The sequence below is a fragment of the Rana temporaria genome, chromosome 7 (assembly GCF_905171775.1).
Source record: "Rana temporaria chromosome 7, aRanTem1.1, whole genome shotgun sequence".
In the NCBI taxonomy this organism is placed as follows: Eukaryota; Metazoa; Chordata; class Amphibia; order Anura; family Ranidae; genus Rana; species Rana temporaria.
In genome coordinates this window covers 192,733,999-192,761,975 of record NC_053495.1, presented here as the reverse complement: position 1 = coordinate 192,761,975, position 27,977 = coordinate 192,733,999, and the positions used below count along the sequence as shown (strand labels likewise).

The 27,977-nt window shown below is 43.5% G+C and overlaps 1 protein-coding gene across 2 annotated transcripts; it reads right to left on the bottom strand.

Annotated features, from left to right (window-relative positions):
* On the bottom strand, nucleotides 1-27,288 carry ZRANB2 (zinc finger RANBP2-type containing 2). Of its 2 annotated transcripts, none has more exons than XM_040360708.1 (10): nucleotides 27,209-27,288; nucleotides 20,821-20,873; nucleotides 20,630-20,738; nucleotides 18,939-19,021; nucleotides 18,120-18,196; nucleotides 10,477-10,635; nucleotides 9,332-9,480; nucleotides 4,172-4,252; nucleotides 1,508-1,669; nucleotides 1-127 (listed from the first exon to the last, which is right to left on the bottom strand). In XM_040360708.1, the coding sequence occupies exons 3-10, from the start codon at nucleotides 20,716-20,718 to the stop codon at nucleotides 61-63; spliced, it is 867 nt and encodes a 288-aa protein (XP_040216642.1). In that variant the 5' UTR covers nucleotides 20,719-20,738; nucleotides 20,821-20,873; nucleotides 27,209-27,288; the 3' UTR covers nucleotides 1-60. The 2 variants fall into 2 exon arrangements, with proteins under 2 accessions (XP_040216642.1, XP_040216641.1); XM_040360707.1 differs by lacking the exon at nucleotides 27,209-27,288 and adding an exon at nucleotides 26,927-27,190.
* Nucleotides 27,289-27,977: the final 689 nt, after the last annotated feature.

Below are 27,977 nucleotides of genomic sequence, written 5' to 3'. Positions count from 1 at the left end.
TCTTTTTGCAACATTTGTTTATCCTCCTCATGCATTAGAGTGGACATTACTCCTAAATATCTATTTCTTTTTGGAACTGGATGATCGGGAGCCAGAATGAGACGAGCCAGACGGTGAGTTTCTGCGCCTGGAAGAGAGAAATTGAAAGGTAGGCATCTTGTTAATTTCTAAAAGACTTGTCACTTGGGTTACAATACAAGCAATGCTGTCCTGTTACATTACATCTATGCTATGTTTTTAGAATATTAAAATCAGACATGTACATTTGTAGGTTCATTTGGGTGGAAGGGACAGACGGGCAGCTTGGAAACTGGCTGAAAAAATTGTGTTTGGTACAAGTTGGAAAACAATTCTGGTTGATGTTGGCAATAGAAATTCTTCTTCTCTGCAGTGCCGATCTGGCTCTCTGCTACAGGTTAGTGTATTTGCACTGAAATATCAGGCACCAGCTCCATGTACCTCTTAATAAAATTGGAGGTTTGTTGCATTCATAGCAGAGATGTACAATAATGTGTGGTGTACATACGAGGTGTTATAACGTTTATGGTATATGCAACTGCAGGCATCATCCTGGTATGTTTTTTTTTTTTATAGAGCAGAAGTTTGGCTTTCTTGTAAAATGCAATCCTATTGGCTAACCAGCCACTGGATCGCTTTTACAAGCAGTGGGATGGGATGTTGAGAATTGGTGGGCTTTGCACTTTGTTACATGGTATTTGCGCAGCGGTTTTTTAAACGTTTTTTTCTTCCAAAAAACACACTTTAACCACTTGCCACAAAATCACATATTTGTACGGCTCTTCAGTCCCGCCGGGAGGCCTGAGCGACCATTCAGCATGTCTGCCAGCTGGCCAGAGACCTGGAATCAGCTTTGCTTGGGTCTCAGATCTAGTAACCTGGAAGAGACGCCATGACATCACTTCCGGTTTACTGGAGCCTTAAAAAAGGCACCAAATAAAAACCTCAGCATTCAAAAACAGTCAAACTTGGTGTTTTGAATGCTTTTGAGTCCAAATTTGATGTTTACATTCCTTGTGACCCATCCCGCCATGCTCACATGCAGAAGCGAACACAAGTCGCACCCGCAAATGTAAACAGTGTTCAGACTACCGAAAGCCAATTTCTTTGAATTATGTGAAAATGAGTAGATGTTTCAGTGTTGCTCTGTGTCGATTCTGCAGCCCTTGTCCTGATCAACAGCACCCCCAAGTGGGCATTAAACACACCAACTTCAAATACCTTTCGTGAGCACTGGATGCACATTAGTAATTGTGTACTAAATTAATCTTCCCAATCCTAGCTACACAAATTATTTCACCTAGCTGTAAATATGAAGAAAAAAATATAGCTCATTCCTAAAATTAGTTACAAAAGTTAGCTGTAAAACATAAAAAAAATTTTTTAAATTTACAAAATACACTCGGACTGAAGTAGAACACAAGAAAATATTTGGCATTTTCCCCAGAGTACACATCAATTCCCCTTCTAATTCTACAGTAACCCAAACCTTTCGGTTGACCGTGATCTTGTTCGCTTTTTTTTGCGCTCAGTGGACGAGGATCTGGAGCGGCTCCTTTTCTTGCCCTTCCCAGAAGATGACGAGGACCGGGAGCTTGCGTAAGATCTTTTTCTCGGGGAAGAAGAACCCCGGTGCGACCTGGAGCTGGATCTTTATTAAAAATGAAGAGAATTTAATATGGTAATAGAAAACAAAAAGCTGCTGTAAATTGTTTAAAAAAATAAATCTGGAATATAAAACATTTAAGAATTTGGAAGTTGTGTGTGAAGCCATTAAAAACAGGTCTGGAAATTTGTATTGGAGGTTAATCAGCCATCTTCCCCCACTAAGGTACAGTTCACGGCCCTTGTCTGTGGTCATTTAACTTTACTACAATTCCCTAATGAGGATCCTCTTATTTTCTCAGTACAGTACACAGATACTGACAGGCACACTGGACCTGACGCAGTAAGGGCACATGCACACTGGGACCTTCCAAGTGCTTTTTGTATGGCAGGAGAAGAGCGGCTTCTGTTCATTTCTCTGGCTAGAATATTAAACTAGCCTGCCCACTGAACTGAATAAATGTGTTTAGGCACATTTTGACACATTTTCAGCCAAATTGCTCCTCTCCAACGCACAAGTGTTTTTTTTTTCTGCCTCTATACTCTTGTAAATGCCACAGGCCAACATGGAGGGGCACTTCGATGTGTTAAAAGTAAAAAACATATGCAAAAAGCATTTTTGAGCTCAAGTGTGCACGAGACCTAAAAAAAAAAAGTAGGATAGTCAGTAATTTCCCATAGCAACTAAACTGCTTCCCGTTTACTCGTGTGCCCTATGTAGGTAGGGCATACACCCTAGTGTTAAAGGTGAAGTTTACCTTTTGTAACAAGTTACACCCATATACGGGGTGCAACTTGTTAAAAATCTACAGCTATACCCCCCCCCCAATACTTGCCCAATCCAGCGATGTGCACAAAAGCAGAGGCTCACGCTCCCTCTTCTTGCTGTGTCTGGCTCAGACACAGCAGCTGGACTGATTGGCTTCTGCTGCTGTCAGTAAAGTGGGCCCTATTCTGTGTGCGAATGACACGCAGAGTCGGCATGATTGTCCCCATGGCAAACCGCTTGCTCTGGGGGCACACCAGAAGAGAAGGCTTGGGGCTACACACAAATATATATATATATATATATATATATATATATAATGCATCTTAAAATGGAAAACTAATTTAGTTTATTCAGCCTTAAATGGAGCTTAGGAAGAGGAGATGGCCACTCCAGGTGGAGACCTTCGATGATAATCCACCCCACAGAGATTCCAGGTGCAGACAATGCAATCAGCAAGGCAGGAACAACAAGGATGTATTTCTGGACAGTTTAGTCATAGCTATGACTAAACAATAGATACAGTGTGAAACGCGTCAGCTGTCCGGGGTTTGATTGCTGTGACTTGCGGTGCCGTTTCTATTTTTTAAAATAAAGGCAACTTTTGTTCGAGAGTGCGGCTGTCCAGAAATACATCCTCGTTATTCCTGCCTCCATGAAATGGAGCTTAGTTATGTAGCATGAGGCCGTTTATTCTGCAAGATTTACATTTTTTGGTAAAGTCATTCAATGAATACAAGCTCTGCAAGCTGAGAACACGCACTCACACAATTTCACAGTAACCATGGAGATAAAACAAAGTTCAGGAATATTCCTTTATCCCATTGTCTTGCACATCTATGTACACTACACACTGTATGACTGAATCGGTTCCGATATCTGTTTTACCAACCTGACAGCTTATTCTAAAAACTTCATTTTGTTTGAAAATATTAAAGATTCGAACTACCAGCAAGAATAAGTCCTTGCATTTAAAGAGAACCTGTCACTTCAGATTGATCATGGCAGCGCCTGTTAGCGGGCATCCACTCACCTACTGCAGTCACATCTCTCACTTTGAGGCACTGCCGCATCAACAGCCGTCCCATTAAAGTGAATGGAAACATCAGCTGCGGTGCCAACATCGCTGGACTCCAGGACAGGCAAGTGTCCCATTATTAAAAGTTAGCAGCTGCAGTATGTGTAGCTGCTGGCATTTGATTTTTGCAGGGATGAGAGGACCTCCGCTTTAAAATAGATTTGATTTAAATCAAATCCACCCTGCACAGAAGTATAACTTTTTTTTTTTGCATCACTTTAAAAGTCACTACACAGTGGAAGTGGTGCCAGTAAGTCTGCAAAAACTTAATCTTGAATTAACAATTATATGTGCAACTTAAACATGACAACAGTTGTGATTGGAATAGCAAATATTAAACTTTGAAAAACACTGAACTAGGTTATTCATGAAGAAATAACTTCAATATCTTCTCACTTCAATCAGCTCATTCTCCACTTTTTGTACCACCTGCCCCCCCAATAAGATTGTAAGCTCATCTGAGCAGGGCCTTCTTGTATTTTATTGTATTATAACTAGTGTCTGCTTTTTATATTGTGAAGCACTGTGTAAACTGCTGGCACGATATAAATCTTGAATAATAATATTATTATTATTATAGTTCAACAGCACATCACAAATAGAATAAAAAAAAAAAAAAAAAAAAAGGGGAAGAAGTTCTGCATCACACGTCGCTGAACCACTTTTCTGTCACTGTGACAGAGAGCCTGGCATCCCTCATTCACCTGGATTTGGAACCCCGAGATTGAGAACGGTCTCTTGAACTGGAGCCCGATCTTGAACTGGAAGAAGTCCCTGAGCGAGACCTGAAACAACAGAGTGCAGTTTTGTCCAGCTCTGGTGATCAATACTTTATACACACATGTTCCTGCAACCAACTCTACAGACAGCACAGAATTCAGATTTAACCGGCTAAAATATATTTTATATACTAACTAAATCAGACACCTCAAAAGGAGTGTCAGACTTATTCCATAGGGCAGTACAGATTAAAGATGCAGAAAACAATTACAATTTCATTTTTAGGATTCCAATTGGTTTAATGCACTTGCAGGTCATCTCTGATTTTTGCACTGCCTTAAAAAAGGGGAAGTCCAGCCTGAGCTCGTTAGGCTGAGATTCTCCTATGGGTCACAGGAGTGCCATTTACTTTTCACTCCTGTGACCCATTTTCAGCAGAGAGTGGTCTGAAGTCCGTTCTCTACTGACGTCTCTGGAATCAGTCCAGGCACCGCGTCATCACAACAATGAAGTTTGGATCCGCCAGGTGCCTGGACTGATAACCGTCTCAGCCAGCCGCTGAGAGCCTGAGACAGCCGATCGCCACCCCTTTGACAGTCCAGCGCGTGGAGGAGCCGAAAGAAAAAGCTGCCGATTGACAGGCAGCAGCTCGCTGCTTGGGGAACTGAGAGAACCGAACCATCTGTGATGTTCGATCACTCGGTTCTCAGTGTAGAGACGCCGGGGACAGATGTAGCATCGGTCCAATGCTGCATCCACCTAAGCAAGTATAAAAAGGGAGGATGAGCATTTAGTTTAAAATAAAGTTCATCAAAATAATTAAATATTTCAAACCACAAACGAAATCTGCAAAAATATACCGAAAAGAATCATTAAAGTTTATGTATAGCAGAAACTCTTATGCTTTGGGTAGAGTATGGAAGGGTTAGAGCCCCTGTCAGGTTTATGTTGCCATTGGTGACCCCATTGGGGGGATTCAACCTCTCCATTTGTCCTATCCGCCATCGTTACAGAAACGGAAAGTGATAAGAAATTCAGAATTTAAAAAAAGTTTTCCACAAAACAGGAATAGAGGGAAAAAATATACCAATGGGGACACCCGTTTTTGAAGGGAATTTTCCTTTTGTTCATCTTTGCTCTTACTTCCTGTTCTTATCTCCATGACAGGAAGTGAAGGAAATCTCCCCAACAAAAAATAAACCCCCACACACCTCGACTGGTGTTGTACCCCTGCCTTACACTATCCGAAACACAAAAAGTTTTGGCTATACATGCACTTTACTTTCACTGAATTCCTAGATAGAGCCATGGGTGGAGGTTGGCTACAGGGACCTCACTAACTCAGGCAGCTCCTCTGTGTATGGCTGTATGTACACCAGGAACAGACTAATCATCTCTTAAGCAGTAATTTCCAAACCTATATTTAAGTGAATTGCCATACATCTGATAATTTTAAAAGGGTAATGTGGAAAGACTATTTTCCACCATCATTTCAATGCACAATTAAAAACTGTATGGCATATTGCTAAAAGGCCTTTTTCGATTTGATTGAAAGCCTCCAAAATTAAACACAGAAAATGTCAAACATCTGACCAGCGCAGCAAAGATGCATTCAAGTTTCCTTGAGACAAGACACAGGGTTGCATCACCCTGAAGCTTCTTTCATAAATTTCCTAAAATCATGCAAAAAAAACAAACAAACACACGAGATCCTGTTGCCAGGCATAACCTTTCCTTTCACTCAGTTGGGGTAGTTTATGATGTATACCAACATCTTTGGCAGAAAAAGATTATCCCTTTGTTTTCTTAAGCCGGCCACAGACTGCTGGAATCTGCCAGTTCAGCAAGAACCAGCCGGGATTCAGATCATGTATGGGCAGGCCGATCGATAAACTTTGGTACAACCAGTGTCAGATTTTACATGCGACTACTACTAGTGGCTATTATAGCCACAAGCAATAATTACAGTGTTCTCCTGGTGAGGGCGGCTTCCCCCGCCGGGAGAACACAATAGCCCTGAAGGGAGGGATTCCTCCATCAAACACTGACTGGGTTGATGGAGAAAAAAAAAAAAAAGCAAAGCGAAGCTTTCCTGGAATACCGTGGTTGCATGAAGAAAAACTGCTTCGTCTATGACTGGCCTTCACCGCTTACCCCTATAGTTTTTGAAGGATCCACCACATCACTTTTCTGTACTGGCCCCCTCTGCTCTCCTACCCCTCCTTGCTGCAATTTGTGCCCACTCCCTACTGTTACAGCTCTATCTACACATGATCTGATAACTAAGCACAACTTTACCAGCTAGGGTTGCACCGACACCGTATTTTGACCGGTGAGTACTTGCCGATACAGAGTACCAATACCTTTGGGTGCGATTTGAGCAAAATTAAAGCTCAGGGTTGGACTTGTCCCCTGAAAACACGTCAACTTTCCAACTACAGCGATTCGGAGATTCACCCCCCCCCCCTCCCCGATGACCCGCTATTTTCGGAATGGCGCCGATCGAGCGTACTGCAACTCGGGTGTGGCCATAGGAAAGTCCCTGGCTTTGGCCTAGCTTCGGAGCGGTGGCCATCTTGATACACCCGGCGGCAGCTGTCTCGTCAGAAAGTGACGTGTCGTCGCCACCATCTTGCTCCACCCCACACTCCTGCACAGTATTGTTAGTGAGAAGGGCACCCAACACAGTTATTTTCAACACGAAACAGAGCTTATGTGCTTAAATACAGTATATGTAAATCTGACGGACTGTTTACATGTTAAGCAAACCTTACATGCTTGCTAATGTGACAGAACACCTCCGATTTTCACATTTAGTTAAATGTGAAAATCGGAGCTGTTCTTTCACATTAGCAAGCATGTAAGGTCAGCAGGTTTGCTGCGGCTTTTAAAATTTAACATGCAAACAGTCCATCAGATTCACATATACTGTATTTAAGCACATAAGCTCCGCTTTGTATTAAAAAAGAAGTTTAAATAATATATATATTTTTTTTTGAGAATCGTGTTCTTCATTTTATGCAAAAGAATCGCGATTCTCATTTTCCCCAGAATCTTGCAGCTCTATAATGCACTAGGCGTATGCACCCTCCTTTGGAGTTTCCTCGCTCAAGGAAAGCAGCAATGCATGACACATTATTAAAGTAGCATTGGATGCGAGTCGGAGTGAGCACTGAGGCTCGATAAGTTTTAAAGAATCGCATGCAATTTGAACAGGAATGCGTTGCGATTCTGGTTCGAATCACATGTGCTTTCCCGCATAGCTCCAGTGTGAACCCAGGCTGAGATCACCATGACAAGCCTAGATTTGCACCCATTCATTTTGTACTGGCTCAAAAACACACTGCAAGAGGTATTGGTTATAGAAGCATTTTCACAAGTATTCATAAAAACACTTGATAATTGGCACCAATATTGATAATGGTACCAGTGCAACCATATTACCCACCATTCATCTATAGCCATCTTTGCCCTGTATAAACATTGGCATAATGCCAGCGCTGACTAGTACTGCCTCTGGCTCTCTTTCTCAGACTCATACAGCGGTTCTCAAAGTCAACAGTGAGAGAAGGACAGATTTATTGTCAGCAGCAGTAAAGTAAGGCTTCTCTCACACTAAATGCTCCAAGTGATTAAAAAGAAAAAAAAGGTGATGTCTGGAAAAAAAAAAAAAAATTTCCCCCCTTTTTTGCCATGTGTTTCGTTAGGAACTTTCCTTCACTTCCTATTGTAAAGACGCAAATGGTAGTGAGAGAAAGGCTTTCCAATGTGAGGTAAAGTCTCAGACAGGTTTTACAGGAACAAGGGTCCCTACTGAAAGATTTCTCCTGTTTTGGATTGGATTGAACAAAAAAAGAAAATACATTTTATCTATATATTTATATCCCCCTGACGGAGCTGCTGTACCAACATTCTGCACATCTGACAGAAGCCAGCTTTGTTTGGACCAGCTGCCATACAAAACGGGTCGAATGTCAGACATTTTTTTTATTGAACCAGCCAAGGTCACCCGACATTCTCTAGAATCTCTACATTAGGGACACACCCAAAAAATATCTGACATCAGTCTATCCGAACATTAAAGGATAGCTTCACCCTTTGTAACATGTTACAAATGTACCCGCAACCCACAGATCCCCCGCTCGCTGTCACAATCTAAAAAGAACATGGCTCAGCGGGGGTCTGGCCACATCATTCATTCACAAAGTTAATTGTGAAAACTACAAGTACCGACAGCCTTTGTGGCTGTCTGTTCGTACTTCTCAAAGAACTATCAGAGGTACTTTACAAGTCCCTAACTTAAGGGGGGGGGGGGGATGCATTTTTACCTGCAAAGAAACGTGCATTAATTTTAATATTTTTTTGTAAAAGTTAACTTATCCTTAAAGAGGTTGAAAATGTACAATTTTTTTACCTTCTGTCTGTAACTCCACACAGTAATGCAAGGCTTTCTCCCTGGTGTGGAGAGTCGTGCTCGCCCCCTCCCTTGGACTACAGGATAGTCAGGACTCTACGTTGCAGATGGAGAAAGGAGCTGTGCGTTAGTGGCCGTCCCGACTCTCCTGTAGTCCAAGGGAGAGGGCGAGCACAACACTCCACACCAGGGAGAAGCCTCGCATTACTGTGTGGGGTTACAGACAGAAGAACAGGAAGTGAGGATTTCTCAGAAGAAATAAGGACATTTAAAAGTAAAATGGAAGGATGAGGTAAGTGAAGGAGGACTGCACTAAGGTAAAGGAAGCTATTTAGGGGGGGAGGAATTGTACCTTTACAACCCCTTTAACGTTTTGCCCTTCGTTATATTTTTAAAATCAACCACACCTGCAGCCAAGGTCAGAAGCACTCTTGAGAGCAAGACTACAATTAGAGGGATGCCCTTGCTGATTATTATTATTATAAGAAGAACATTTATATTTTCCCAGATCTCAAAATATAAATCGTTATAATCATGATGGCTAAAAGTAAAAGCAAATGAAATGCTTACACTGTTAATAAAAAAAAAAAAAAAAAAATTGCGAAGAGAACAATAAAACTCTAAATGCATATTGCATGGCAGTTCAAGTCTCTAGTATAGTATATATGAAGTAAGAAAGTTTAGATACTGACATTTTGCCCGGCTTTACCCTTGACCTGTACCCGTTTACCTGGACCTAGACCTTGAGCTTGAGTGGGAGGAGGAATGGGATGATCGAGATTTAGATCTGCTGCGGGTGGATTTCTTAATTTTACTATTATCTTCTTCGTCACTGGCAAGGTTATATTTTGAAAGGTCACCATCGTCCTCATCTTCATCCTAGAGGAAGGGAAACATTCTTAGCATTAAAACAGCACAAGAGTTACTATAATGGGCCATGAACAGTACAATATAAAAAGTTATTCTTGCAAACTGAAGCATTCAAACCTCCTTACCTTTAAGGGCCAGTTTGCACAGGGGCGCTGTCACACCAAGTCATGCAACACTGTACCCATATGAAAATGATCACCCACCCTTTGGATTGCGAGTAACACAGTTACTGAGCGTTTCGCAATACGAGCTCCGTATTTTTAAAAATCCTGACTCGGTTTGCGAGTGTCGTCTCGCAAAACGAGCAGGATTCAAGCCACAGCGGTGTGTAGTACCGCGTTTGGTCTAGGGGGGCGCCGTAGCCGATCGGAAAAACCTTGGAAAATACTTCCTCCCTCCCCCCCCCCCCGAGTTCAGCTGAGCTGTGCTCGGGCCTTTCCGAGGCTCTTTTCCAGTGCCACCCAAACCTCTGGCCACATGCGGTATAGCATGTCATTGAAGGAAACGCGGAACAAAATTATTTTCGTTCCCATTGACTTCTATGGGGAAACTCGCTTTGATATGCGAGTGCTTTGATATGCGAGCATTCTCCTGGAACTGATTATGCTCGTAATCCAAGGTTCCACTGTACATACAGTCACTGGTGCAGTACAGCGTCATAATCATAACTGGTGTGGTATTTTATATACAAGAGAGATTATATATTATACATCTCTCACATGTACATTGTGTGTGGGTGTGTGTGTATGCATATATACACACACAGGTCTGTCTATCATGTAATCCCTGTGAGCAATCAAAGGAAAAAAAAAAAATAGCACACGCTGAATGGCTATGAATGGAAGCCATTAATTGCGTACAATTGCCATGTGTTCTCCTGCGATTGGTCACAGCGTTCACATGGCAGGGGCAAGGTACACTAACCTACCATCATTTGAAACCACATATTGGCAATATCCTGACATACCTTCGTAATGGATTTTTTGTTTATGAATAGCAACTTACATCATCCAGTTTATATTTTGATAGATCTGCATCCTCTTCATCCTCCTCTTCATCCCCCTCCTCTTCCTCACCTGCAGACACCTTCTCTTCTTTCTTAATGACGACGACCGCATTAGAGCTGCCTGGCTTTCCACGATATTTTTTCTTTTTTCTCCCAAACTAAAGTCAGAGAAATAAAAATAGAGAAGAATTTTCCAAACCATTTCTAATTAGGTGGAATAGCCAACTTGGGGGGGGGGGGGGGCACACACACACCACCACAATATATAGAAGGCAGCATGAGGGTAGTCAAAATCATACAGGGTCCTATTAGTAGTTGTATGCTTTTATAGCCAGATCTTTGCTTCCAACATTTGGCTGAATGGGTTCCAAAATGTGGTGGAAAGTTTTCCCCAGAGGAGTGGTGGCTGTTATAGCTGCAGAGGATGGGGTGAGAAAAGGGGGGTCCTCCAATGAATGCCCGTGGTTTTAAAAAAAACATAATGTGCAGGTGGTGGTCAGGTGTCCAAGAACCTTTGGCGATATAGCGTATTCCCCATCTGCTTTCTCTAGAATACAACATTTTATTAAAAATCCAAAACATACATTTAACAGCTCCTGAAAGGTATATAAAAAAAAATAATAATCTCAAGAGATTTCTAAATCAACTGCCTATTACATGTTGACTGAATGATTCTTAAAAGTGCAGAGAGAGAAGACTAAAAAAAAAAGCCCAACTGAAATCACACTACAGACAACTTTAGAACACTGTAATTGAACCTACTGCCAAGGCTTTTGTCTTTTAGTGTTCCGTAACCCAACGCTTTTGATTAGTTTGCTGTCCATAAAGCAAAATCCAGATTCCGGGGTAATATCAAGCTCAAAACTGCTCCTACCCACCTTCTAACACCTATACTAACCACCCTGTAAAAGAAAGATGCACATACTTGGGGCGTCTAGTAAAATGAGCGTCCCAACGCCAGCTACAGGGGAGACGAAAGAGTGATCCCACAACGGCTGGAAATAGGCTTATCACGCGATTGGACCGGAGTGCCCTGAGAATAAGTAATTATATGCATCTTGCTTCTACAGGGTAGTTAGTATAGGGAGGGAGCCGTTTTAAGATTAGATAGTATTATCCCAGAATAGTATTATCCCAGAATTCTACTTTAACCACTTGCCATCCCCAGGCCGTCATATGATGTTCTCGGCTTTGTGGGGGTATATCTGAATGATGGGTGCAGCTACAGGCATCATTCAGATATCGTCATTTTCAGCCGGCGATTGCCTACACTACAAGTACGATCATATCGGCTGTTCCGCCGCTTGATCATTCTTACAGGCGGCGAAATGAGACTTCCCCCTCCGGTGCTTCTACCGACTCACTGCTGCGATCGGTGAGTCGGAGAACGGATCTGCCAGCCCCGGATGTTGACCATAGAAATTTCCAGCAGACCAGATGGTTGGAGGCCAGGCGCGATGTTATGACGTCACGCTTGGCCTCTGCATTGAAAAAGGTGCCGCCTCGACTGGGAAGCCGTGATTTTCTATTTTAGGCTTCCCAGCCTAGGTGAGATGTGGGGGTCTTATTGACCCCCCCGGATCTCACTGTAAAGAGGTCATGTCATATTACAAGGGATGTTTACATTCCTTGTAATAGGAATAAAAGTTATAAAAAAAAAACCTACGTTAGATCTACCGGTAACGGTATTTCTACGAGCCTTCCAGGACGGCACACCAGAGAGATAAGGGCTCCTCCCACAGGAAACACAATCAATTGACAAGTTTGTTATAAGTTCCCACCCACCCCCTTGCTCCTCAGTATTTAATAAAGTAATCTTGAACTGGTTCACAAGGGGCACCCCATCGGTACTTACCATTTAGCATATAGCTTACCTTTCTTTACATAGGGTGGGTAGTAGGCCTGCCGTCCTGGAAGGCTCGTAGAAATACCGTTACCGGTAGATCTAACGTAGGTTTTCTCCTACGCCTTCCAGGACGGCACACCAGAGAGGATATAAAAGAACTCAGGCCTACTTTAGGGTGGGACCCTTGCCTGCAAGGTCTTTCTGCTAAATGTCAGAGTCTGACTTTGTTTCACCACCTACACTACCTAGTGTGTGATGAAGGTATCCTAGCTGGATCATGTAATTGACCTGCAGGTCCGCTCCACCTATGTCCCTGTCTCCATTTCGGATGCAGGACCTAGGTGGCATGTGCTCTTAAAGAAAAATCTGAGAGCCTGTGAATTATTTAAGATAGAAGGATTGGCTGTGCCAATATTCTAGCCATCGTGGTCAATAATGTCTGCAATTGCTGCATAGGATCATCAAAAAGTTTAATCAGAGATTTGTTCTGTGGCACAAGGAACTACTCTGATCGACCAAGAAAAAACATCTGGTTACAAGCCAGTGGTCTGTTCAGGAGAATGGTTTAGAAAAAAAGGGTCTCCTGACGGACAATCCTTGTGGGTCCCCTTTCTTGTCCGCCATAGTCATGGTGAAACAAGGAAATCAACCCACTCAAGGATACTAGATTATGGAAAGCTTATTTCCTGGACTCAAATGACTGGGCAGGTATGTACCCAAGTAGGGCATTTGGTGTGTTCCTGCACCTTCAAGGAGGGGTGGTTCCCCTTCAGTTCACCTGCCCCCCTCCATTCATCAGAATGCATGTGCCTCTATAGAGAGGACACCTACTGGTCAGTGTCAGGTCCACAGGATGTCTTGGCGTGGCTCACTCCTGCGCCCGTCCCACTTGTGCCGACCAACCCCCTGTCTCCAACGCACACTGCTAGACAGGTCAAAAACGGCTGCTATGCAAGCCTGTTGGCAAGTAAGTCCAATCACCCCCTGGTCATTTCCAACTTCTGGTTCTCTTCCCATCTGAATGCTGACATGTCAGATGTGAATCTGTTCTATATCCCCCAGCTCCTTATAGTCCTGCTGGCAGATGCGTTAAACTATGCATGAAGGAGCCTGGTAAGAACTGCGAGTAACCACTGCATTTTTTGGCATATAAAACAAAAGGTATCAGGGGAAGCAACTCTCCACAGCACCCCTGTGCACAACCCGCAGGCACAATTCGCCCTACACTCTCAGGGCAAATTACGTGAGTGCCGCACGCCAACCAAATACAATATTTTGTAAATACACGGCGTCTGAGTGCATAATCTACTCCAGGCACCAGAAGTGCCAAGTTAAGCAGATCCCTACCATAGGGTTAGTTCTATAGTAGGAGTAAGAAACGAATATTGGTTAGTCACATCCAGTTCGTCCAATGGGGTGACCTGAAGGATACATACCGAGCTGTAAATTTATCGGATTGGGTGAACTAGTCAGATAAGCTCTGATGTTGTATCCTCAAGCAACCAATTTCTAACAGCGTAACCCCTCTTTTTTATAACCATGATAGGTGATTTTTATGACCTTCTTCTAGTGTCCTATAACCCTACTGGGTTCCGGTCTAGGGCATGTCTCTGGCATGCCTAGATGTAAAGGACTGAATCTTTTGCCATCAGAAATCCTGTTCCTTCCATGTGTATGGAAAATAAGGTCTGAAATAAAATGACAGATATATAATTAATATCACAGATCTACAGGTCATAAATCTTAAATTTCTGAAGGGTAGCCAGCTTAGGTTTAATATGGAACATTAAAACAGGAAGACACACCCAGCTTTCACTGTTATATTTTCTGATATACAGTCACCTGTAGGACAAAGAAGACACAAATCAAACTTAGAATGTTGTGTATTTCTAATATGTAATAAGATACCATGTAACCTAAGCAAAGGGAAGGGACAGAGGCTCCAATGTGAGCTTCTGATGCTTAATGGGTTAGGGTCCTTCATCCAACTTAAAGGACAATAGCAATTATGGCGTTTTTTTGAGTAATTAAACACAGAAGACACGGGCACCTTCCAATGCTGTGTTTTTCTGATGTACAGCAAACTAAGGTAATAAGTTCAAAAACAGGAAGACAAGGACAGCTTCAGTGTTGTGTATTCCTGATACCGACCGCAGTACGGTCCTATAACCAACAGAAAAATTACTAACACCTCTTGCGTATTTTCGATGGTCAGGAAAAAGCAGTCGCATAGCCAGTATGACCACACCAAAAGACATATGTGCCCCCCAACTGTGTATTGCTGGTGCTAGACCACCTGCAGTCATGACCAGAGAGTGGCACCAACACACTTCAAATCATTAACAGGGTATGGGACCTAAGACAGAAACGTTACCAACAATAACATTGTGCATTTCTGTTTAACAAGACAACCCCGTCATATACCCGGCAGAAATGTCACTTAGTAAAAACTCAATGCTGTGCGTTTCTGCCAGTAATGCTGTGTATTTTTTGATTAGAGAACCTGCACAGCTATACCACAGAATGTTGTCGGCCACTCAACAGAAAAGTCACTAGCCAGACGCCCAATGCTGTGCGTTTCTGAATAGCAACAGTATACAGTTACTGAACCCACAGAAGTGTCATTCCCAGCAATACAATGTTATGCATTTTTTGATTAGAAACTTGTACAGTTATATGACCAACAGAATGTTGCTGACCACTTAATGTGTTACTTAATGCAACCTTGTAGGGTCATCTAATCAACAGAAATGTCACTAGCAACTGAAAGCTTAATTCAGTGCATATCTGCATAGCCACCGTGTACGGTCACTTAACCTACATAAATATCCACTACAATATTGTGCGTTTTCTTGATTAGCAAAATTGTACAGTCATATAACCAGCAGAAATGTCGCTATCAGTCACTCAAAGACATGTGTTTCTGATAAGCAGTAGTGTAACATTACATAGTCAATATTATGCATTTCTGATGAACCATAGGATATTTATATAACAGAAAAGACACAAGATAAACTTCCAATGTTGTGCGTTTCTGACTAGCAACCTTGTAAAGTCGCATAACCCACAGAAATATTACTATCAGTAAACTATGTTGAGCATTTCTGAATAGCAATGGTGTATGGTTATATAATAGAAGTGTTACCAACATTTCAATGTTATGCGTTTTGGTAAGCAACTGTGTGCCATTACATAATCAACATTATGCATTTCTAGTGAGCCATAGGATAGCATTTCTGATGCGGTCAGGCCAACAATCTATCCTAGGCAGAGCCTGAACTCCAGATACTAATCCTTCCCTCAGTGGAGGAATATGGTAGTTCCAATAATGGAAGTCTGAGGTGTGTGATCATACCACAATAGTGGTAGCTGCTATTTTACCATGCATAAGTCTGAGTAGTTGTAGCTGATCCATACACACAGGTGGGAGCGAGTCCAGGCCTTTAAGGTCTTAACGAGCACAGACCCAGCGATCAATTAGATCTCTAATGCAGAGGTGATCACAATCTTAGGCTGGAGGCAATCAGCCACCTGTAGGGCTTCATACTAAATACAGGCTAATTTTCATAGCCTTAACACAGAGGTTTGCAGAGAAAAAACTCTTAATTAAGGGTTTCAGGCTCACATTTTCTGCTTCTCATACAGCCCTGGTGGTTTTGTTGCCTAAGCCACCAGAGGTTTATTGATTAACTCTTATACACTGATAGATATAGTAGCAGTGTAAGGAGGAGATGATAGGCAATCAGACACCTGTTGGAACTTGGGAAGATGTTGCCTCTAATAAGCAACCTCCTCAAGGGTAATATATATACATTTAAGATGTCCCTTATGAGTGCCTGTCCACCCCCCTTTAAGAGTTTAGGAGGTAGGTTTTTGCTGGGCTAAAAACCTCTAACAGCACCATTGTAAGCTGTCAGGTTCATGGCAGTTGGCTCTAATCCTTTAGGGATTAATGGAGTGGATAAAAAAACCACCACCCTGGATTGAGCCTTGCTCAGGCCTTTATATGAGATTATTCTAGGGACTTCTATAAGGTCCTCAGAGGCCGATTTTTTTCCCTGCAGAAGTCCCCCCAGATCCACTAGGGTGAATGGGGCGTCCTATTCTACTCGGCTCCCCCTTAACCTCCCTGTCTTCCTTAGTTTCCTTTACTGGACTAGAGGGAATGACTGTGAAAGTGGGGGGGAAGGGCACTAGATCCCATTCAGACAAGGCCTTCCTGGGAGGATGTGTCCTCTCTAGGGATAAGCTCCTCTATGTCAGACCTTAAGTTACTGGCTGCCTGGTGGCTACACGGAAAGTTTTTAAAAGATTCTTAGCAAAAGGGCTTTGGGTGGGAATTTATCCTTACAGTACCCACACATTTATTTTTAGAGGAGCTTTGCCCTGTAGCGGCAGGAGATTGTTTATCTGGGTCTCCTGGGCTCCGCTGGGGAGATTAAAGACAAGAGATATACACTTTACTCTGTCCTCCCCTAGGACTGCAGGTTTGTACTGGGGAGGGGAAAGGGTGTTGAGAGGTAAACTCCAGCCTGTTCTGGCTGGCTCCGGGATCCCAGACCCCTGAAAGCCAGGAGCTCTCACTCCCTTTCCTCCTCCCTTTCCAAGGGGGATTAGTACTCACCACACCCCGACCTGGATCTGCCTGCAGTCACATTTGCCTTCCTCTCCTCCTGTTCCATGAGGAGGTTGGCTGGGTCCTTGGCTTGCCGGTACCTGTGTTAGGGTTTATCCGCCGCCGACCCCACCGCTCCACGCTGCTCTCCACGCCGAAGCGTCACTTCCGGGTTGCCCTGTAAGGAAACGCCCACGCTCCGGTGGCGCGGTTCCCGTTTCTCTCAGAGAGAGGCTTGGAGCGCAATGCTCCTTAGTGGCAACCCCCCCAGGAAGGAGAGAGCAGTATCGTGGCGGCTTTTTTGCAGAGGGACGATGGCTTTTTCACCACAGCTCAGAGCGCCCATGCATATCTTTGTGGCGACCTGTGAGCGACCGAAGCCAACAGGTTTAGTTCAGCTCTCCCCGGCCTCCCTGAACCTGCCTCAACAGGGGTACCCTTCGACCTCACCGTCTCCAGGTAATATAAAACAACAAACGTGCCGCTGTGTTCGGGAGAAACACAATCAAAATACTGAGGAGCAAGGGGGTGGGTGGGAACTTATAACAAACTTGTCAATTGATTGTGTTTCCTGTGGGAGGAGCCCTTATCTCTCTGGTGTGCCGTCCTGGAAGGCGTAGGAGAAAATACATATCTTCATATTTCACATTATGCAAAATAAAAATAAAAAAGTGCTAGCTTTACCTTTTTTTTTTTTTTTTAAGCATGCGGTTTTTTGGAAAAAGGTTTCGTTAGAAAAATTACTGCGCAAATACTGTGCGAGATAAAAAGTTGCAATGACTGCCATTGTATTCTCTAGGGTCTAACAAAAAAACATATAATGTTTGGAGGTTCTATGTAATTTTCTAGCATGTAGGAGCGAAGTGTCAGAATAGGCCTGGATGCAAAGTGGTTAAAGCTTTGCAACCAGAGTGCCGATCGGAGCTCACATGACCCGCCGCCTCTTGTCTCTCGAACCGACAGCTCCAGGGGGCAGGAAAAACCCTGCTGACATCAGCCAGGAGGAGGAGAGAGGCGACGGGTCATGTGAGCGCCAATCGGCACTCTGAGATAAGATACAAAGTGGCTTTAAAAAAAAATGCATATGTGGGGCATTGTTTAATATAGCAGAGGGGGTTGTTCAATGGTGGTTGTATGGGATAACAATACACATAGCCAACAGGATTCCCTGCCATTGTTACCTCATCGTACTCTCCGTCAGACTCTTCTCGCTCAATGTATTCTACGTTCTCACGTTCATTAAAGCCACCTCCATATCCTGCATAGTAATATAGGCGTTGTATAAGAAACAAATTATACATTAGAAACAATGAATGATACATTAAAGAGTAACTTTTTTTAGGGCTCATGCACACAGGATGTTTTTGCAGCTGCTTTTAGGGGCATCTGACTTTTTTTTACCACCTTTAAACTTTCATGTTGGCCTGTGTGTCCATGCACACAAACTTTCAGAGGCATAAACGTTTAGGGGGCAGTGAAAAAAAAAAAAAGAAACCCACACAGCCTGTGCGTCCAGGAGAGAGGCCTCTTGTCTGTAAAAACGTGGCTTAATGCTGCAACAAGCTTTTAGTGCTTTTACATATTAGGGAGTCTTTTTACTGTAAAAAATGCATCTTAACTAAAAGCGCGGTTTTAGTGCTGCTTTTTTCCTGACAGCTCAGCTGCGTTGGCGTTTTTTTTAACACCCTGTGTGTGCGCATGAGGCCTAAGGCCTTTTTGCAGTTGCTCCTAGAGATGTCAGATTTTTTTTTTCCCTGCCTCTTAACTCCCCTGCATGCGAGCCTATGTGTCCATGCACACACAGACTTTAGTGGCAGGGATCTGCCAGTGTGTCCGAGAGCAGCAGCGTTTTGACAGAAAAAAAAGAAAAAACACGCTTGAAGCTTGTTAGACACGTTTAACGATAAGGGTTAATTTCATTGGCCATTGAAATGAATTAACGCTCAAAAAGGTTTTGATCTATAAATACACAATTACAGATTAGAACAGTGAGGTTGTACCGGTTCTTTCTTCTAGTTTGGCATACTTTGGTGTATTGCACATGTTACACTCCGATCGTCTGGCCCAATTTACATTCCCACATCTAAAAACAAAAACAAAGACAAAGACTTTAGTAACTTGCACATCTATGAAACAGTTATATACTTAGCCAAGAAAAAAATAAAATGGCCAGTGTTTTCAGTTAATCAAGGCTTGAACCAGCATTATAAGCTGTAAGAATTATATTCATACAATGAAAAATGTAGTTTGTTTCCTTTCAAGACACTACCATGAGTATGTTTGTATTAGCGAGAGGAGACAGGCAATACAATGGCCAAGTTAGGCTGGCCATACAGGGTGCAAATGTTCTGCAACCACAGGCAAGAAATTTTCACAATTTAAAAAAGAGGGATGGATTTCTCTTAAGCTTTTTTTGTGCTAAAAAGGTGCCATTAATGACAAAGTTTATATTAATTTAAACTCAAAAATTTAAAAAAATTATTTTATTATCCCCCCCCCCCCCCCATACCCAATTGATGTAATCTGAAATGTGGGAATATTGTCATACCTGTTGATTGTTTTATAGTATGTATTCACACAATGATCTATTAATTGATTCCAGATTGATTGTTGATAGAGATCTCTTCATCTCGTTCCACGTATGTGGTTATTTACAGGCAAATAGGCATGAGGTTTTGAAGAAAAGCATAAGTATTAACCCGAAACTGTTACCATGACTGCCTGAACTTTTTTGATGTTTTAAACTTCATTAAAACCTTTGTGTGCAGCAATCCCACTCGATTCAATATATAGATGGATGTTTTAAAAACTAATCGTCATTTTTGGCCAAATGCATCCTGCATTTTTAGTTTTGGATAGAGGGGAGGATTAGAACACCTGTGTCCCTGTTGGGGAGATTCACCCTCTCCATTTGTCCTGTTTACTGTCATTGAAAGCAAAAACAAAAAAAAAAAAATACATTTTGGGTTGTCCCCAAAAAAGTAATAGAGGGGAGTCTTCCAATGGGGACATTCGTTCTGGTGACCTGAGGGTCCCCAATAAATTCCCTTAATTTGCAGAGATTTTTTCTCACTTCCTGCTTGGCTATGTAACAGGAAGTGAACGTAAGGCTCCATGCACACTGAAGCTGATAAACTGTAGTTTATTTGCGTTTTGGCTTTTTTTTTTTAAAGCCCATAAACTGAACTCAATGTTAGCCTATGTGCCCATGCACACCTGGGCGTTTAGCGTTAATGAGCTTTGGAGTTTATTGGCTTTTTTCTAAAGGCCCGAAATTTGCATTAAAAAACAAACATTCTAAAAACGCAAAACGTCAAAAAAAAAAACTCGAGAAACGCTGGCACCAGCGGTTTTTAATCCATTGAAAAAAAAAACGCTACACTGAAAAACGCCAATTAAAGCCATTGCAAAAAATGCTAAAAAACTTTGAAAGGCTCCCTGCAAAGTTACTGCCGTTTTTTTATAGCTTCAGTGTGCATGGAGCCCAAATCTCTCCAATGAGACACAGATGGGAAAAGTAAACATTACAGGGGAAGTTTTCTTAACAGGCAGGTAGCTAGCACATGTTTCTACCCCCCTGGTGAATGTTCAGAGAAGGCATACAAGTGCACGCCTCACAAAGTATGATGTACTACTTTCTTTTTTTTTTTTTACAAAAACGTCACAACACACAAATTCATGAACAGCTTACGTTTTGCATTGCCAGTCATTAGCACTGAACAACCCGCGACTCTTTTCTGCCAAAGTTTTCCCAATCTCTGTCCCTCCGGCTTTCATCATTTTTGCATCAGTTGATTTTTCTAAGTAGAACAAAAAAACGGTGAACACCAAGGACCAGAAAATATCAGGAATCTTGGGTAAACAAGTATATAAAAACCTCACCTCGTCCGCATCGGTTACAGCTTGTCCTTCTGGCAAAGTTTACATTGGCACATCTAAAAAAAGAAACAGCCGGTTAATGTATGCTCTCCGTGTGCGCTATATAATATATATCTATGAAAAAGTATATATAACGTGTTTAAACCAATAATCCAAAAATTATATATAAAACAGCGCTCAAGTGTGTGTGATCCACACTGTGATGAATAAATAATAATAATCCAAATATAAATGCAAATGAGTCAAAAGCCTGTGATAAAAGTGTTAATAGAAAAACATAAAGTTCATGGAAGAGCGAAAAGGAAAAAACACTTCTTTCTCTCCTTCAAGGTGTAAAATCTTCAAAACATATTCAAAGAAATCTTCCACCACACCCGATGTGAAAAAAAATAGTGAATCCTCCACCAATAGAAATGGCCACTCACCGGAACTATATGCCTAGCACTCTCGTGTTTTGGCACAGTAGCTTTGTTATAGTTAGTTTACATCAGCAGGCGAGCTTCCGTTCCCAAACAGGTGGCAAGCAAGATCCTCATAAATGAAGAAAGTGTGACATAGTGTAAAACCGTAAAAGTAATTTAATCACAAACCACAAGCAAAATCTTCAAAAGATGCACTCACACAATGCCAAAATTAAAAAGCGTGATAAATACACAGCAAAGATTCCTCTGTATTGTGCGGCTGAAATGCAACGGTCTCGGCGGACCCAGAAAATAAAACCCAGGCAACTCACACCACTCGATCCCCACACTGTGTTGGAAGTGAAATTGAAGCTGGCGTGAACAAAAAACCGAACGCCGGTCACTGGCGAACAAACACGCAACTGGCCTATCTTCTCACGTTAGCAATTGGTCACTGATCAGATGATAACCAAGCTTCCGACATGTTTCGTCGTAAAATTTGACTTATTCATGGAATTTTTGGTTTATTGGTTTAAACACGTTATATATACTTTTTCATATTGACACTTTTAGAACAGCAGCTGTGATTTCTACTATTGTTGTTGTCCTGAGCGCAGAGGTGTGAATCAATAGGGCGCCATTGTTTGATCACATTTTTTTCTATATTATATATCTATATATATATATAAAATAATTTGCTCTAGATAACTCTGCCTGCACCGTCTTGAAACAAAGCCAATGTTCACTTCTCTCTGTACATAGCAGACAATCTATAACAATGTGATAAATTCTCTACAATGTGTGACCTTCTCATACAAGTTAATTATTACAATCACCAACTCCGAAAAGGGATACAATTACTTTGCGTATTTGAAGACAATGCTATGCACCATTTTTAAAACAGGAAGCAAAACTAAAAAAAACTCCAGTTTAAACTGGAATTTCACCCTTGAGTTACCTTGTACATTACCAGCCATATAAACCCATGTTCATTTATAAATGCCCAGCACCATATCAGACTTCTGATCATGCTCCAGTTGTGTAGTCATAGGTTACCAGCAAAACCATGGGGGAGATTTACTAAGATTGGTGCACTGCAAAACGGGTTCAGCTGGGCATGGTAACCAATCAGCTTCTAACTTCAACTTGTTCAATTAAGCTTTGACAATAAAACCTGGAAGCCGATTATTTGTTTCGGCCCTACACCACAGTAACCAATCGATTATGAAATTAATCAATTACAATTTTCATAATCGATTAATCGGGCAGTAACATAATGGGGTTAAAAAAAAAAAAAATTAGCCCTTTATAGTACAAAAAAGCAAATCGCTACTGTAAATATTACTTTCACTGTCCCACAGTAAAAAATGACCCCTTACAGAAGCGATTATTTGCTCTTTGTACTTATTTTTGTTTTTTTAACCCCATTATGTTACTAAACATCTCAGGCCTGGGTCACGGGTCACACCTGTTTTTTGTGCTTTTTGCAGAAACACACTACAGTTCATTTACATGTATTTTTTATTTTTTTTTGGTTCAATATACTTCAATGGAGAAGCTGCAGAAAAGCATGAAATGTGTTTTTGCAGCAATTTGCGTTTTGTAATCTGCCCAACAACAATTTTTTTTTTTTTTTTTTAAGGCCATTATCCGATCGAAACAATAATCAGCCAACTAATCGATTATGAAAATAATCGTTAGTTGCAGCCCTACTGTGGTGGTTATTTAATAAACCTGAAGAGTGCAAAATCTGGTGGAGCTCTGCATAGTAGCCAATCAGCTTCCAGGTTTTATTGCCAAAGTGATACCTAAAGCCTTTATTTTTTATTATTTAAAGCGGGGGTTCACCCTATCAACGCAAAAAAAAATTATTTTTTTCTTTTACCATAAAATCAGGCATTGTAGCGCGAGCTACAGTATGCCTGTCCCGATTTTTTTACCCCCGTACTCACCTTGTACTCATAGATCGAACATACCGGGGAATGGGCGTGCCTATGGAGACGGAGGATGATTGACGGCCGGCTCTGGCGCGTCACGCTTCTCCGGAAATAGCCGAAATAGGCTTGGCTCTTCACGGCGCCTGCGCAGAGCCTGTGCACAGGCGCCGTGAAGAGCCGAGACCTACTCCGGCTGTCTTCGGGGAGAGTGACGTGCCAGGGCCGGCAATCATCCTCCCTCTCCATAGGCACGCCCATTCCCCGCGGGAGCCGAAATCTACAATCTACGATTACGAGGTGAGTCCGGGGTTAAAAAAATCGGGACAGGCATACTGTAGCTCGCGCTACAATGCCTGTCTCGATGGTAAAATCAAGTCAGAGAGGGTGAACTACCGCTTTAAAACAAACATGTTATACTTTTGCGCAGAGCAGCCCCGATCCTCCTCTTCTCTGAACCCTCCTCAGCCCGTCTGGCTCCATCCCCCCACAGAGTGTCCCCACAGCAAGCAGTTTGCTATGGTGGCACCTGAGCTGCAGCTCTGCATGTCCATTCAGACATGGAGCCGAAAAATCACCCCCCCTCTCATTGACTTTGGTTGACAGCTGTGGGAGCCAATGGCGCTCCACTGCTGTCTCAGCCAATCAGTAGGGGGAATCCCAACCAACCCAGTCTCTCGTGCATCATTGCTGAATGGAGATGGGCTCAGGCAAGTATTGGTGTGGCTTCCGCACACAGGGTTTTGTTTTTATCTTAAAAGCAGAGTTCCACCCAAAAGTGGAACTTCTGCTCATTTGTCTCCTTCTGTCCTCCGGTGCCACAATTTGCATCTTTGGAGCCCATGCCGCAGCCCATGACGTCACCGCGGGGCTCACTCCTCCCCCCCCTTGACGCCAGGCCAGTAGGAGAGAGGAGATGAGCGAAGCGCATGCACAGTAGGGTTCCCAGCATGGAGTCATAAGGCTACACTGCCGGGTTCTCTTACCCGCAGCGGAAGCACCCGACAGCTTATGGAAACCGTTGCCGTGCCAACATCGCTGGACTCCAGGACAGGTAAGTGTCCATTTATTAACCACTTAAGCCCCAAGCCTGTTTAAGACTCAGTGTTTAAAAGCTTAAAACAGTTTTTTTGCTAGAAAATTACTTAGAAAAAAAATATATATAATGTTTGGGGGTTCTAACACCCTAGAGAATAAAATAGTGGTCATTGAAATACTTTTTGTCACACTGTATTTGCGCAGCGGTCTTACAAGCGCACCTTTTTTGAAAAAAATAAAAATAAAAAAATAAAACACTTTTTTAATTAAAAAAACGGTAGAGTTAGCCCAAATTTTTTTTTATATTGTGAAAGAATGTTACGCCGAGTAAATTGATACCCAACATGTCACGCTTCAAAATTTCTCCCGCTCGTGGAATGGCGTCAAACTGTTACCCTTAAAAATCTCCATAGGCGACGTTTAAAAAATTCTATAGGTTGCATCTTTTGAGTTACAGAGGAGGTCTAGGGCAAGAATTATTGCTCTCGCTCCAACGATTGCGGCGATACTTCGCTTGGGCGGTTTTGAACACTGTTTTCACATGCGGGCACTACTCGCGTATGCGTTTTCTGCGAGCAAGCTCGTTGGGACGCTTTAAAAAAATAAATTGTTTTATTTATTTTAATTGATTTGATTAATTTTTACACTGTTTAAAAAAAAAAAAAAAAAAAAAGGATCACTTTTATTCCTATTAAAAGGAAGGTAAACATCCCTTGTAATAGAAAAAAAAGCATGACAGGTCCTCTTAAATATGACATCTGGGGTCAAAGACTTCAGATCTCATATTTACACCAAAATGCAAAAAAAAAAAAAAAAAAAAAAATATATATATATGATAATTTGTCATTTGAAAAAAACAAAAAAACAAAAACAAATATGCCTTTAAGACGAATGGGCAGAAGTGACATTTTGACGTCGCTTCCGCTCTGCTATGGAGACGGGTGGAGGCCATCTTGCCCTCACACTCCTATCCACGGCAAGCTGCGAGAAGTACCCGATCACCTCCGCCGCTGCCTCCGGTTAGCGACAGAGGGCACAGGAGAGCGGTGGGAGCCCCCTTTCCCGCCGCCAACGGTGATCTTGCGGCGAATCCCCCGCGGAGACCATCGCTTACAGGACCGGCCACAGAAAAGATGAATATCTCGGTTGTGGCAGAAGCTGCTGCCATTACCAAGATATTCATCTTTAAAGTGATGACGTGTATATATATGTGAGCCGGTCCTTAAGTGGTTAAATGCCAGCAGCTGCAGTATATTTAGCTGCTGGCTTTTAAATCGTTTGTTTTTTTGGGTGGACGTGCCGTTTAATGCATTGCGTAGCATGGTGAGGAAATGTGCACCACAAGAAGAATCATCACAGCGGCTTCCCTGCCACGCTCTGCCACTGAGAGAAATCGGCGCTGTAATGCATGAACACCCCAGAAGTCCGCGATTACGTACTAGGTACGTGAGATCCCGGGCAGCAGTGCAACAGTATATGCAAGTTATACAGTCGGCAAGAGCTTAATAAAACTGCATATTGCGGCAGTACATGCCGCTTCTTTCTATACTGGGTTTGCACGCACACAGGAGCGGCGGGAAGAAATCACATGCGATTCGAAGAATCGCAACGCAATCTTGTTCAAAATCGCATGTCATTCTTTGCAGCCATTCATTTTGTATTCCTGAACTCCAAGCCGCTGCTCTCCTGGCCTCTGAGGCGCTGCCCTGCGGATCAGTTTTCAGAGACTGACGCACACGGAACCGCAGCCTTCCAATGAACTACCGAGCCACAACTCTGCTACTGCGACGCGGTCCCGCAGCCGGTAAGCGGTTAAAATTGCACCACTGCATGTTTCCTGCAAGACAGGCTTGGGGGAAAAAAAAAAAAAAAGGGATGCATGCGAATGAGGCCTAGTGCACCCCCCACATAGAACATGTGGGGGGCACCGAATGTAACCCCCTTCCACATAGGACGACACGGGGGGCCTGGAATGTGCACCCCCCTACAGACGACACGGGGGGCCTGGAATGTGCACCCCCCCTCCACATAGGACAACATGGTGGGCCTGGAATGTGCACCCCCCCTACAGACGACATGGGGGGGCCCAGGAATGTGCACCCCCCTACAGACGACATGGGGGGCCCAGGAATGTGCACCCCCCTTCCACATAGGACAACATGGGGGGGCCTGGAAAGTGCACCCCCCTACAGACGACATTGGGTCCCAGGAATGTGCACTCCCCCTTCCACATAGGACAACATGGGGGGCCTGGAATGTGCACCCCCCTTCCACATAGGACAACATGGGGGGGCCTGGATTGTGCACCCCCCTTCCACATAGGACAACATGGGGGGGCCTGGAAAGTGCACCCCCCTACAGACGACATTGGGGCCCAGGAATGTGCACCCCCCCCCTTCCACATAGGACGACATGGGGGGGGGGCGCCTGGAATGTGCACCCCCCCCCCCCCACAGACGACATGGGGGGGCAGGAATGTGCACACCCCCCCCACATAGGACGACATGGGGAGTCAGCACAGCTCCTCTATAACCATTGCTATTCACTGACTCTCCTGACTGGAATAAGCCGGCTGTCCCGTGTAATTGCTGGGAGTTGTAGTCCTCCAGCAGCACTAATGACCCCTCCTGATCCCATGGAGACTCTCTTGTCTCCTCCGTCACTTTAGGCCTCACAGGCCGCAGCCTCCCCCCTCGCCGCTCCTCCATTTCCCTCACACCCCGCCGCCTCCCTCACTTCTTATCCGGACAGATCCAGTCTCCGTCACTGACGCGGAAATTCTTCGACGACATCTTGGCGGCCTCCATCGGCTCGGTGATCAAGGACCCCGGATCCATTTGCCCTCTGTGATTCCTGATCCTACGATGAGAACACGTATCACTCGCCCGCTTCCGGTCTGTTCCTGGCGGGCCTCGCTGATGTCGCAATGGCAGACTTCCGAGGAGAAGAGAGCTCCTATCCGGTCAGGGGGGTGGGTAAATGATTCATACAGGCATACGAAAGGACACCTAAACTTACGCAAGGCCCCGAACTGGAAACGTGACGAGGGCGGATCCTCAGTGACTCCTACTGCGTATGCGTGATACTTTTAAAACCTTATGGAACGCTTTAGTGACTAACTGCGCACGCGTGACATGTTTAACGCCTCATGACCTTCAGTGAATGTTACTGCGCGTGCGCGATATGTTTTTAAAGACGCAGGGACGCTGTATATTTAACCCTTTTGCGACCAGGGTCGCTTTTTTCATGTTTTTTGTTTAACCACTTAAAGTGGATGTTCACCCTCAAAAAAAATTCTGACATCACACGGAGTCGAGCCATCCTACCGACAGAATGCCGGTGTTTTTTTTTTTTCTCAGCACATACCTCGTTATCACGATTTTCACCTCACGGCAATCCCGCAGGAGTGGGCGTTCCCAAGCACTGCCTGTAATTAACAGGCTTCCGAACGGCGCATACTGCGCGTCACAGGTTGCCGAAAAAAACCCGAACGTCGGTGCGGCTCTATACGGCGCCTGCGCACCGACGTTCGGGTTCTGTCGGCAACCTGTGACGCGCAGTATGCGCGGTTCGGAAGCCTGTTAATTACAGGCAGTGCTTGGGGAACGCCCACTCCCGCGGGATTGCCGTGAGGTGAAAATCGTGATAACGAGGTATGTGCTGAGAAAAAAAAAAAAACACCGGCTTTCTGTCGGTAGGATGGCGCGACTTTGTGTGATGTCAGACATTTTTTTTAAAGGGTGAACCTCCACTTTAAGCCCCAGACCATTTTGTTGCTAATAGACCA